The sequence below is a fragment of the Fukomys damarensis genome, unplaced genomic scaffold (assembly GCF_012274545.1).
Source record: "Fukomys damarensis isolate Sample0158 unplaced genomic scaffold, DMR_v1.0_HiC HiC_scaffold_37, whole genome shotgun sequence".
Taxonomy (NCBI): domain Eukaryota; kingdom Metazoa; phylum Chordata; class Mammalia; order Rodentia; family Bathyergidae; genus Fukomys; species Fukomys damarensis.
In genome coordinates this window covers 66,664,470-66,679,086 of record NW_022900949.1, presented here as the reverse complement: position 1 = coordinate 66,679,086, position 14,617 = coordinate 66,664,470, and the positions used below count along the sequence as shown (strand labels likewise).

General features: G+C 34.3%; 1 protein-coding gene across 1 annotated transcript in view; it reads right to left on the bottom strand.

Annotated features, from left to right (window-relative positions):
- Positions 1-14,101, bottom strand: part of LOC104863058 (arylacetamide deacetylase-like 2) — a 37,261-nt gene extending 23,160 nt beyond the window's left edge. Inside the window, exons 1-4 of the mRNA XM_010625321.1 lie at positions 13,964-14,101; positions 10,284-10,506; positions 4,851-4,920; positions 2,826-2,997 (exon numbers count right to left, since the gene is read on the bottom strand). Coding sequence (XP_010623623.1) covers positions 2,826-2,997; positions 4,851-4,920; positions 10,284-10,506; positions 13,964-14,101 — 603 coding nt within the window. The remainder of the gene's footprint in view (positions 1-2,825; positions 2,998-4,850; positions 4,921-10,283; positions 10,507-13,963) is intronic.
- Between the last annotated feature and the right edge of the window lie 516 nt (positions 14,102-14,617).

Sequence of the window (14,617 nt, the reverse complement as noted above, 5' to 3'; positions counted from 1 at the left end):
CCTTTAACCCTAATTCAACAAGAGATCTCTGTTAATTTTGATCTGCAAAAATTTTGACTAGTCATAACAAAAAGATTTTATAATTCAATTGGCCAAAACCATCTGAGTGCACTCATTAAAATTGTCTTATATGTTTGTCTGTCTTAAGTGTTATATGTTTGTCTGTCCTAAATGTTCAAAGATGTTTGTATGTTCTTGATCAAAATGATGTCAAATATAAATAGATTTTTGATTTCTACTATCTGGCTTTATAGGATCAAGTAAAAATTTAAAAGATAATTAAATATAACCTTTAAGTTTGGATACGCTCCTGTTGGTAAATAAAGAAGCAGCTGCTCAGAAAATTTATTCTGATCTTTGTTCACCAATGGGAGCCACCAAAATAATTTTCATAGCCTTATAAAAAGATATGCCTTGTTAAATATGTTGTTAAAAAAGTCTATATTGGTTATTCACCAAGGCCTGCACCAGCCTCCCACCGCTCACCCCTGACCTCTTGTAAGCTTCCAGGAGGCAAGGTCATGGAGACGAAAAGGGGGAAGAAAAGAGGAAGTTGCTTCAACCTAATCTGGTAGACTGCGCATAGCAGCCGGGCGGAAGTGGCGTAAGGTGAGGGCACCCAGGAGGCTGAGTAAGCACCGCCTCACTGGCATTTTTGGGCTGGGTAGATCCTGTTTGGCTTAAAGCTTCTAGGAGTACTTGAGCCTCACTGATGCCCAGCAGAAAGCCTTGGACTTTTGTTGACTTGCTGGCCTGTGTTACTGTGATGTAGTTTTTCCTACTGAGATAAAGTGTCTTGTTTTTGTTGCTTGTTAATGGTTCATTTGAAAAAAAAAAAAGGAAGATCCTGTTGATACAAAGCTACATTACAGGACATAAGAATGCATATAATTATAATAATTATTATTGCTACTTTTCTGGTATATAAAATGTATTCATATTGTTTGACCATGCAGGTTTTTCAGCATATTGTTTATGATAATAACCTTTCGGTCTAGGTATTCTCCCTTCTCTTCTGCTCCACCTATTTATGGTTACAGGTACATTTATAGATCTACCACTATCCCTGAACAGCTTGAAGCTGGGTTTCCACTGAGGAGACCGGATTGGGACCTCAACACTGAAGCAGCAGAGAAAAACTTCAGGATGTATCTTGGTGCACAAGCGGAAACTTTATTATCCAGAACAAGGATTTAATGAGACATCACAAAAGTTTTAGACTGGTCACTCGAATATTCCATGGACTTAAGTTTGTCTGCAGAACTTTGGAAAATAGATTCACCTTAGAAAAGTTAGGGGGGAATCCACCTTAGAAAATAGGGGGGAATCCCCTCTCTTTCAAGATTCAAATCACAGATTGTGGGATTTTCTGTTTGTCAGTACTACTGCTAAATATTATTTTTCTGTAATATTTATTCAGTATTGGCGATCATTGTAGTTTTGATAATTTTTCATATTTGTAATTGTTATATGTATCGCAAGATGACAAGAATGTATCAATCTTCTGTGTTTCGATTTGCTATGGCTGTACAAGTTTCAGTAAAGGATGACGCATCTCGGGTGGCCATCTATTTGGCACAAGCCCACCGTACATAATTCCCTCTCTGTGGAGCATCCAGAGACGGGTAAGGACAGGGCATCCTTTCTACAACCTAAGACAGGCAAGAGGGACATAAGCCCTCTTCGCTGAAGACGGGTAAGGAGAAAGGACATCCCTGCCACCTAAGACAGGAGCTCCTTGGCATATGTCTGGCGCCCTCTGCAAGGGCTCATTGACATAAGAAAAACAGGGGAATTATGGAGAGCATTGTAGAAGAACACGACATGAGCGCAGCCATATTGACCTGTGATTCACCCGAGCAGTGTGGACGTGCCGTCGCTATAGCAATGGGCTAGTTCAGCTGGTGGTCTGATCTATTGCCTAGCAGATGTAACCCATAATGGTTGTTATTGTTTCCCTCTGGAATGTGTGGGCGGTACTCTCGCTCCCGTGCAGCCCTCGCTCCCATGCAGCTGGAGAGTAACGTCTCTCTGTCCTCGTCCTTTCAGGTTTAGGACGTGCTGGCAGGATCCTGACGTCGCGGTTTGCGACACTTGATGTTGTCCTGGAGACTATAGCCAGTATAGTAATAAAGGAAAATTTCAAAAGGCATACAGATAGGAAAGGAAGCATGAAAATAATTTTTAATCATTGAAGATATGATTGTATATTCAAATCTTAGGGAGTTAAAAAACACAAAGATAAAAAATACAAAGGAGTAGAAGACTAATATAAAAATCTGTTATATTTCTATATACCGTCAATAAACGTGGAAATATTTTGAGTAACATTTTTTCAAAATAACAGGAACAAATTTGAGGAAACAATTTTATGATTTCTACACTGAAAATACAAAAATATTACTGAGAAAGTGAAGAGAATCTAATAAAAGATGTACTATGTACATTAATTGGAAATTTCAATATCATTAAGATGTCAGTCCTCCCCCAATCTATTGATTCAGTGCAACCCTAACCAATATCCTATTAGGTTTTCCTTCTAAGAAATTAATATGATCCCCTAATATTTTAATGGGGAAGATACAGGGCAGTAGAAACAATTTTGAGAACAAGTTTGAAATAATCATAGTATCGACATGGCAATGACACATAGACAAATGGATCAGGGGAATCTGAAGACAGATAGTGGTGTTAATGTCAAATGAACTGTGACCAAAGTACCATTGTAGTTCATTAAGAAAGAAATGGTAGGAGAACTGGATACTTCATTCTTAAAAAATGAGTCTGGACCTCTACCTCCCGCCATACAGACAAACATAATGTACCTGTTGAGTCACTGCTGCTGCTAAAGTGCCCCCGGAACTGTCTCCTGAGATGCAAATTCGACTGGGATCTACTCCATATTTTGAAAGAATTTTATCCTGAAGGAAAAACTTCACTGCAGTAACACCATCTTCAAACTGAGCAGGAAAGTGATGCTGAGGAGCTAGTCTGTAACTTTAAAGTAGAGCAATAAAACACTTATTGTTATATCTGTCACTCTCAAATACCAAATAGATGCAGTTTAATACCAGACTTTCAACCTTCAAAAAGTGAGGCTTGGCTTTTCTACTGTTGATTAAATTGAAAATCAGTGTGAGATCATAAAGTGCAATAAAGCAGGCACACAAGCTTAAACACCCCATGGAATCTCTTCTTGGAGAAACCAAAAATATAAAAAACAGCAAAACAAAAGATAGATATTAGGAAATAGAAAGATCTTTTGCAAAAGAGAAAGGGGACAAGTGAAGCAAAGAAAGGCAAGGGAGAAATCGGTACATAAATGACAAAAGAATTAAGATGAGTTATGTACATACACCAACACCCCCAGAAGGAGTGTAATCATTGTGTACTTCAAAGAAGTACTAATAAAAATTTTGAAAAGAAAAGGTGTTTCAATATTGTATATAAAATCAATAGATGGCCTTGTGTTTAAGAAGTCAGAGGAGTGTAGTGAAATTTCTTAGAAATACAAACAAAATTTTTAGCACAGACGTATTATGGATTGGAAATGCTCTGTCGATAATTTTATGTTCTCAATGTAATCGGTGATCCAAGCACTTAAAAAACTCTTTTTAAAAAAGAATCACGATTTTTTTGAAGGCAACAACATATCTGAGTTTATATTCTAGTCAAGAGACCTATGCTTTTCAAGTTTGCTTTGATCAAATTTCTTTCAGCAGGTCACTTATATACTTTATTATAGATATTGTCCACACCTTGATTCTAGGGTAAATTTTTAAAATATAAATAATACGTTACTGTGTCACAGAGTGTTCTTATTTCTGATAAATTCATTTGTAAGAGAAATTATCACAACATTGCTCTGATGGTTACAAATGGATTCTCCCACACACATATGTACACAAATAAAAACAGAATATGATTAAGAAATGGCTCAAATGTGTAAGAGAAGCACAAATTATATCACTATATAAAATAGATTTAAAATGATATGATTAATATTACCCCAAAGTTATAGAAGTAAAAAGGACAATATTCTAAGATTAAAATTTAGAAATACCCACTAGAAGTTTTTCTGGCTACTAAAAGTCTGCATGACGGCTGTGTTGCAACCACTTTCTTCTGATGATCAAATCTTTATTTAAGTTTCTCTCTAAATTTTAGCTTCCTAGTCAAATCAAAACTATGTGACTATGACCTATAAAAATTATTGGATTAGAAATTTCTATGACTTTGTTACTATGAAATAGCAAAAATTACTAAGAAAAAAATTCTTGCTGAGTATGATAGGTCTCAGAACCAGTTTTTGTTGTCAGAAATTCAGATTATGCCAGTATGAGTAAAAAAAAATTCAATTGTCCTCTGATTTCCTGGTATGACGCAGAAAAGTGCAGAATGTAGGATCCCTTTTCCTGGGAATAGATTAAAATTTTCAACTGGTCTCAATCTTCATCATCTACATCAGTCCAAACTAGAGTTGAATCAAAATTAAACATTTTCTTACCAGCTCAAATAAAACCCAATACCTCAAACATGTAATGATTAATTTATTTCCCCTTGTCCAGCTATATTATGTGGGACCCAACCCGGGCTTTGTAGAACCTGAATTTCATATGTCTAGAACAAATGCTCACTCTAGTCTGTAATTCAGATTCCTACAATTACAGGAAAATAGTAATATATTTGGATTCTTTGAGGAGCAGTCTATAGAGCAACCATAGCAAGCAAATTATATTAATTTTTCAAAATTATATTTAATGCATAGATGACTTAAATTGCAAATCAAACCTCTGTATGTTGAAGGAAAAATTGCAATAGAAAAATTGCAAAGAAAATCATTCTCTTACTCCACTCCTACAACGACAGCATCAAGTTTATTTGCAGTCCATCTGTTCAGGAAGTCAAACGCCCTCTGCTCTGAAATGAAGAAAGAAATGTTAAAATACTTCCCGTAATGAAAAAGCAACAGACACAGTGATAGCTATGAGCCTAGGAAGAGATGCGGTTTGTGAATGTTTCATAGGAGCCTTTATTTCCACCCCTATTTCCACAGAGTGCAATTTGATCAACAATACACACTCTCATATCAGTTTCTTCAATTTCTATCTAGTGATGAAGAAATTATTTTGCCGATTGATAATGTGATGATGAAAATCTAGGCTCACCCCAAGCTAATTTTCTCTTGTCAGTGCTGTTTGTACACAATGACATGTCCTAGGTCCCTTCATAGCCTGGTGCAGTTTACTTTGCTCAGGTTTTCCAACCACCAATTTTCATGGGCGAGAGGTGTGATCTGTGAAGATGGGTAGCCACTTGCTGGGTCTCTAATTCGAGAGGGACATTTCAACACCTTTACTAGAAGTAATAACATTGCTTTCACTTTCTCTTGCCAGAATTCTGTGCATAATTATCAAGAGAAAATAATAGTTATATATTATTTTTCTAAAACAATAGCATTCAATAACAAAAGCTGTTGTTTTCTCTGAATATATGTAGTAATGAGGTGATTTATTAATGTCATCATTAAAATAGAGACTAATGAAGAGCAACTAGATTATTAGAGAGTTTATGACGAGTCCTTGTGCAGACTTGGATGTGCATGAGTTTTGACACACTTGGCATACAGCCCTTGACTCAGACCCAATACCTGCCCCTGCCTCAAACACACATACACCACATCTTTCTCCAAGTATCCATAGATTCCATCTACCAGTGCTCTGGACACACAACTTGGCAAATTCTGTGATTTGTCCTACAGTTTAATTTCCTTCAAGATCCTGTAAATTCAGAGAATTTTAGTGTTGTGATCAAATTACAAATTTTATAATTTTCTAAAGCTGGTCTTAACTACTGGGAGAATGACAATATGGAAAACAGAATAGTAAATCAGTCATTCTTGAGTATAAAAAAAGTTTTTTATTAGAGATTTAACTGAAAACTTGCAGGCAAAATAAATGCATAAATGAAGACCACAATATAGAAGACATAAAAGCTTCCTGATCTTTACATTTAAAGCCCTTCAGTAATATATTTCAAGCCCGTGACTTTATTCATCTCACAATCCATTTATATTTCTCTTTAGAGTTAAAGACAAATTAATTTTTTTGTTTCCCATTTTTATTTTAAACTGTCTCAACTACACTATATTCACTGATATAATCTGTATGATCACAGTTTTTTCTATTCAATTCCCATTTATAGAATTTAAATTGCATTTTGTAAGTAGAGACAAGATTTTGGGATATTGAGAAACAAGAACCAAATTATGTAAAAAAAATCTAGGGGTGCAGCATTTTCCTACTATTTCTTAGTTGTCAAAGCAAATTTGTCATTTAGGCAGGGGGTTAAGTCAGGGTCTTGCTAGGTAGTTCACGCTGGCTTTGAACTCACTAAGTAGCCCAGGCTGGCCTCAAAACATGGCAATCTTCCTGCAACAGCCTCTTAAGTGTTAGGATTACAGGTGTGCACTACCACACTGGGGAATATTTTAAAGAAGAAAAACAAGAGCAAGTCTAGGTAAGCAAAGAAAGAAAATTGAAATTTGTAAACATCAGCAAGTAAAGCCAGAGAAAAACACATGCACATGTGTGCAAGACAAAAAAAATATTTCACGTAACTGAATGAATAGTTTCCTTGAGGTAAAGTGGAAAGCCACGCTAGAAGGATTCTCTGAAAGAAAAATCCTAGTTCATGAAGTGTTCAGAGAACAGAAAACAATTCGGGGCAAATGAAACAAAATTCTGTGAGGGGTCATTGACAACAGACAGGAAAGTTACCTGTAGGAGTGGGGAAGGCTAAAAAAATTTTAATTTATTTCATTGAGGAATGAGAGTCACTGAAGAAATTAGAACCCAAAATCATATAGGCAGAACTGCGTGTTAGAAAGATCCATCATTAAATACAGACGAGATAAAGCTGAACAGGAAAGAAGTAGAGCAGAGGTATTAGTAAGGAGTACCTCTGAAACATCCTGGAGTACCAGATTATCTAAATGAGTAAGATATAAAGACGTAGAATGTAGGATCGAGGGACAAACATGGTAAATAATTAGTATTTACTGAGAGAATTTAAGAGGTTGAGATATTAATTCAAAGGTTATTTGGCTTCTCAGGCTGTTCAGACATCATACATAGAATTGTGCTTGTAGTACTAGAATGGTCCATGGTTTGTCCAGCGATAAATATCGGTTGACCATTGTAAACAAGGATTCAGAACTGGACATCAGGAGCCTACGATCATTGGAAAAGAAAAGGGATTGGAAAAGTAAATATGTAGAGGAAAAAAAAAAGCAGAAAACCTGGAGGCAATTAACACTGAGAAGAATATTTAGGAAATTTATAAACGAGGAAAATATGTTGTTCTGTTTCATTTGTTTTCAAATGTGGGGGAGACAGATGAAAACACAATGAATGGCAGAAGGGATTCTAGAAGATACTTTGTTATAGAAATCAAAGGCAGAACAGTGAGTTAAAGGAAAAAAGTTGTCCCCTTGAGTAGAAAATAAAGCTTGAGAAATTAATTTAAAGTGGAGACCCATGGAAATAGGTAAAGATTGGAGTGGATGGATAGCAATAAGCCTGAGGAAAGAAAAGAAAGTAATAAGAGATGATCCCAGCACTTGGAAGGCTGAGGCAGGAAGATAGCTGTGAGTTTGAGGCCAGTTTGGGCAACATAGTGAGACATCATTTTAAAAAGGTACCAAAAATGTGAGGGCATAAAATCCCTGAAGTCTTCCATTTGCTCTGCAATAGTTATAAACTTGATATCCAGCAGACGGGGGTTGTAGACGGGAGGGCCTAGGGCCTAGGTAGGCTGGACTGATGCAGATTAATAGTCACTGATGGGAAGGAGATGTACAATCGATGATACACATATTCCAAGATTTCTGAACCATGTTAGGGACACTGGTTACCAGAAAGAATCTAGAGTAGTGTAGTACTCTTACCGTTAGATTCAACAAGTGCTGGGGGCTAATCTGAAATGCAAAATTTTCAGACCTTACTAACAGGTTACTGAACCAACAGTTCTGCAGAAAGAGCCCAGTCTTTTAATGAAAAAATAAAGGAATATTTTATAACAAAATAATAGTAGCATAACAATAGTTAATACACCATGTCATCTTCAAAGTAGTTCCTCAGAGTACAAAACAAACTGAAAATGTTCTTACAAAGCAGAATAACACAAAACTTTCTTTTCAATTGTTTTATTTTTTAAACAATGAAATGTGTAATTTAGAAAAGTACTGTATTTGAGCTCCTTCCTACTTTCTATATTTCTCTCTTCTATTTTGTTCTTTATTATGGTTTCTCTTATATGAGAAATACAAAGGTATATAAATATACAGATAAAGACCAATGACCTTTTTGACAAGCCCAGGAGCTAAGTAACACACACTGAACTACTGAAATTTGAGTGCCTGAGAGCACTGCCTACTGCCTTGCTACTAGGAGTAAACAACCCTTCCTTCTCAGTGTGAATTCACTTTCTCAGTTTCTATCAAAATCTTTGAAGGGAAAAAGTACTCATGTAGATTCTATGGCTTATATGCAGAATATCTGCTTCCTGGTACATTATAAAATTCATCTCTAAATCATATCCCAAAGAGTTTTTACCTTTACTGTAACACATAATACTACCTCCTCCTAACATTGCTTTTTTTTTTTTTTTTGAGACAGGGTCTCACTATGTAGTTGAGACTGACCTGGAACTCACTATGTAGCCCAGGCTGGTCTCGAACTCACAGTGATCCTCCTGCCTCAGCCTCCGTAGTGCTGGGATTACAGGCATGCACCACCATGCCCGAATGCATTGCTTTTCTAAGTATATGTCTTAGTGTCATTCTCTCAGCCTGCTCTTACATGGATTATCAGAAAATCAATAGATCATTGTGAGGGTGAGCTCTAAGTTATTTCTCATAAAACAGGAAGTGTTTCTTCTAGGTCAAAGACCTGAATTTCTCATCACAGTTTAGAAATTATGTAGTTTTTTTTTTTTTTTTCCAGAATGTGAAGAGGATAAAACAAACATGGGAAGAACCTTATTTCCCTCAGCCTCCTATTTTTCCCAGGCAGTTTATTTTGGGAACTTTGACTCATTGATAAACACAAGCTGTACTAAAGCAATCTGTCCTTGCAGTTTTCAAAATTGTACCAAACAATCCAAGCAAGAGTGATGAATAAGGACTGATCCTCAACCTTAAATTTTCATTAAGTTTGCAATGCAGCTGCCTACGCCAAAGCTGCAAAAACACATACTCAATTCCTCTATGTGTTAGAAAAACACAGAGAACAAAATGCAGTCTTGCTTTAGTTGAGGAGTCTGTGCACTCTTCAAATATTCCTGGGTGCTAGTCTGTAGAGTAAATTATTTCATCTTTATTTAAATATCTTAAATAATTGCCTTTTAAAAAGTTGCCAGAAAATTTGCAACTGAAAACTAAAAAGCTAAAATTGCATCCTAACCATTTTAGCATTTTGAATTTAAATAGTCTTTTTGTGCACCATTAATTTTCCATGATTGTTTTCCATTGCCCAGCATGCATTGTGTGTCAAATGAGACAGAGAAAGTCAGTGTGTAAAAAAATACATAATTGATTGTACTTTCCTCAATTTCATCCACTAATTTAATGGCACTATTTTATTTATATAAAAAGTTTCCCCATATATTGGCAGCATTTTATGATAGAATTTTCTAAAGTTTTTATAAAGATAAATTTATTCATGTTTTTATTTTAAATCATGTATATGTATCTCTTAGAATCATCACCAGAAATAAGTAGGCACATAACCTTCAAAAGGAAATTTATTATTTCATGATCTATTTTGCATGTTTCTTTTAGAATTGAAACAACAACCTGCATCCTAAGCTTTACTACTTGTGTTTTTCTTATTATCACCTACAAACATGATTTATAACAAAAGTACATTGTTCTGATTTGCCATTAAAACCTCTTCACCACGTCAAAGTTTCTGTTCTTAAATATATTCTTATACAAAAGGGAAACATTTTAGAAAATGACTTGTTCATGCCCTAGTTGTGTTTGATACATATTCATCCAATATGAAACCTTAAAATAAAATGCTTACTGAAAGAAGCAAAACAAAACCCAAATTCAAAAATATTCATGCTGTTTGTCAAACACGTCTATGACTTTCTGTATTAGATATCTAATATCTATAACTGTTTTATGAATATGTAAATAATTACACATATTTATATACAATAGATCATACATAAAAATGTACACCTAGTAATTCTTCTTCTTTAGATGATGAACTTACTGAAACTTCCAAAGCAAAAAGCACCACCATGCATATAGATGATAGCTCGTCTTAGTGTTTCTGCCTTTCGTCTCGGTACATACAAACGTACTGGGATGTGGAGAAAGTCTGTATCAATCACTGTGATATATTCATCTGAAAGGGGTTCAGTATAATCCATCCTGAATATCACAGAAATAAATTCTTCATATCTCATAATGCCTATATTTTCAAAACAAATACCCTGTAAGAGCAAAACAAAACTAACATTAAGATCTGTAAAGAACATCAAATGTATATAAAGAGAAAATACAAGAGAGAGGAAGAAAGCACAAACAATATGAACAAAAAATGTTAATACTGTGAAGATCTTACTGAATGACCTGGCTGTATTTGAAAAGCTCTAGTATTCAGTACTTTAGATTAAAAGTTTTCTGACTCAAAAAACATCTTTACTGGCAATTGTTTTATTCATGTTATAATTACTTGTTAAGTATAAATTCTTATCAGAATATTTTGTATGTCTTACAACTCCTCTGCTCTTTTCCATAAGCATGTTGTCATATTTTCCTTTTTAATTATTTTATCTAATCCAAATTTTAAAATACTCATTTGACCATACTTTCAATGATCTAAATTTCCTAGTTTTCTACTCTAATAGATAAGCACTCTTTCCCCATTCTCTTAAATCCCAAATTTGATGTCGTTGACAAAATCTCTCCTTAGTTTTTATGACCAGCTTCTCTAGGACCATTGTAACAGATCGTTGGAGAGATTACTCTAAAGAAAACCCTTAAAAGATGTATGGTCATCTTAACACTAATGCAATTCTTCTGAAGAATTTGAGGCATTTAAAAGTGGTTTAAAAATGCATCCTCTATGGTTTGATCCAGAAGTACTCAGAAATTTTGTTGCAACCACAGCTCAATTGCTCATCAACTGATGACTGGGTTAAGAAGACATGTTTTTGTTTTGTTTTTTTAATATATAAAAGGGAGTACTACAAAGCCATAAATAATGAGAATCTAGAGACATTTGTAGCTAAATAGATGCACATTGAGGCCATACTCTTAAGTGCAATTAATAGGATACACATGTGTAAATACCAATAGTTTCTCTGGTGTGATAACTCGAAAGTGTAAATAAGAATCAAAATGTACAATAGATAATGTGAATTAGGAAGAAAAGATCCAAAGGGGATGGAGAAGTGGGAGAGGTAGGGGAAAGGAAAGAAGGGAAATAAATAAATATGAGAAAAGGAAAAAGTGGAAACAAAGTCTTTGAAAATAGGGAGAGGTGGAGGAGTTGAAGGGAGGACAGGGAAATGGGGAGAAAAAAAATAAGAACCAAGATATATCATGTAAGGAACAAATTTCCAGGGGTGACTGTCATCATATTGTACACCTAAAATGTAGCAATAAATTTAATGAATTAAAAAAAGTACAAAGTACAGGTTTGTATCCATTTTTCTAAATTAGCTTCTTATGTCAGTCATTATGAGTTGTGGGCCACTGAGGAAAGTACTCTTTTCCTTATATCTACAATCATTGTAATGATAATAAAAATTCTCTTAATGGGCTATACTAGGATTTAAATGAATGTGTACTCTCAATGTGTATACAATACAAGCATATCTGGCACATACTAAGTGTTCAGTAAATTTCATCTTATCATTATTAATTATTGTTTCTCACTATTAATTTTTAGTATTTTCTTAAAATTGAATGCAATCTGGTAGAATAGCCTTTAAAGTCAGTTTTTGAGAAATGGGTAAGTTTACTTTTTTATTAACCTTAAAATTAAATTTAATGACTTTTTAAAATTACATTATTTGGCAAATTGTCTTATTTCTCATAGCTTTTTCTGGCTTTGAATAGATATATGTATATGAGATGTATGATATATTTAAAATGTACTAGTTTAGAGATTATTTTGTATTCTCCTAATATGCATGATCTTTAATATAGACATACAGACAGCAATCCTGCAAGGTATATATAATTAATACTCCCATCATTAAGTTTAAAAAAAAAAGCATATAATTAGGGACTAAGGAAATTTTCCAAGATTGGTCATGTATTTTTTTTCCTGCAATATCGGTCTTCCACAACAACATAGGACTGCAAAATATTGCATTTCCTTTCCAAGGACACTTTTTCAGAAATTTTAATTCTTACTTTTTCTTTATATGTTAAATAACAACTATTCCTTCTGGTATCACAACTTAGAGTTACAAAATTCAATCCGGACAAGAGTAAAATTATTTTTCTTAAAGCAGCAAAAGATTTTGAAATTTGTTAGAACAATATTTAAGTTACTTACATGTGTATTTTTATTTAAAAATAAAAGATAATGCATAATAATTAATATATAAAGTCATGATTTCATTATAGATGGACAGTGGTGAAAATAATTTGAAGGTGAGAAAGTAAAAGTAGAATTTTATTTTTATTTTTTTTTAGACAGGGTCTCACTATGTAGTTGAGACTGACCTGGAACTCACTATGTAGGCCAGGGTGGTTTCAAACTCACAGTGATCCTCCTGCCTCAGCCTACCGAGTGCTGGGATTACAGACATGCACTACCATGGCCAGCTAAAAGTAGAATTTTAGAGGTTGTGTCACAATACATCAGTTTCAGTCACTCTGAGTTTTAAACATGTATGTCAATCAAGGGAGACTATATAACAATTTACCTGTGGAGCTGCTTATCAACATATTGTTCCATTTATACACCAAGGAGTCAAAGAATTAAAGAAAGAGACAGTTATGGTGAAAGTAATCTCCAGAAGAGATTAGAGGGAAAACGTAAAGATTCAGAAGACACCAGCCAGAGCCGGATGGGGTTTCCTAGGACTGCAGCCTGCTGTACAGAGCAAGCCTCTTCCTTGATATTCCATGGATCCCTCTCTCTTTGCTGATCATCTGCTGCTGTTGTTGCCTTCCACTTTCAGCAGCTAATCATTTCTATTATCCAGGAAATTTTCAGGGAAATACTTGGTGTGCAGAAAGAATACACATTTTAAAAGTAAAGCAGTCCTGGAATGAAATTTTAAAGTTTTTAATTTCTACCTGAAGATATTTCTGAATATTTCTTTCTCTTTTATAAAATGATAGAAATTATTGGGAGATAGTGGAGATGGTTAGAGATGTGTTATGAAGCTCTGCACATTTTAAAGCTTAAAATGTTAGTTTCTAACTACAAAGGAGCGACTTTTTATATGAACTCAACCTGTTTTGCATATTCCAAATCAGACAATCTCTGAAATCCATCAATTTAGAGGTAAAGATGGAAAATTGAAGCAATAGAGATACCAAGATATCAAACAGGTACAAACATCAATACTGCATATCTGTGCACTATAAATATGAGACGCTATGTCCTTGAATATACAAGTGACAGTCAAATTAACAGATAAACCTCTAAACATTTCCCTTTAAAAACACCATTTTAAAAATGTATAGCACAGGAAAGAGAGACTTCATTATAAACTCCGGAAAAAAGAAACCTACTTCACCCTGTTTTAACAAATGCAACAAGTTTTACATACTTAATGTTATTTAGATGTATTACCCCGAAAAACAAGTTATGTTTCTCACAAGATGATAACTTTCATGCCATTAATTTTAACAGCTCACAGGCACTGATTTTTTATCAAATGGCATCACAATATCTGAGAAAGAAAGAAATATTTGTCTTACCATAAATGTACAAGTTTTAGCAATTGCATCCAAGGCCATTACTTTCCAGCTTTCTTCAATATTGTCAGGTATGGGTGTGTAAAGATGAGCTAAAAAGAGTACACACAGCATTCCCAAACAGAAAGTTTTGAAACCCATAATATCTCTTTTCAGTCTCTTCACAGTGCTGAGATTAATTTTTTTTCCTTAATTATTGAATTACAAGCAATAAAGCAAATGTACACTGGGAACCTCTCAAATGATATAGTCATCTTAACAACATGAAACTAAATTTTCAATTCACATATTACAACATCAATAGTAACTTGTTTTGCAACTGCACAGACTCTGAAACATATGTTGTAATCCCTCAGGTTATTCACTATTCTTTTCATGTAATTAAAGTTTCCTAAGCATGGTGTTTCTTCATCCTTCAATTATACCCATCAGCACCAAAGATAGTTTTATTACTGAGACCTAAATCATAGCCCAAGTACAATAGTCCAAAGAATGAGTTTTGATATAAAATTCTGTGCTACATTTGTTACATTTTGTAAGATGTTTTAATAAATAGATTGAATAGCTGGTATTTAGCTAGAATTCAAACTAATGCCATTAGCATACACTAGTAACTAAGTTAAGAATCTCTGCTTGTGGTACACGAAGTCTAAAAGT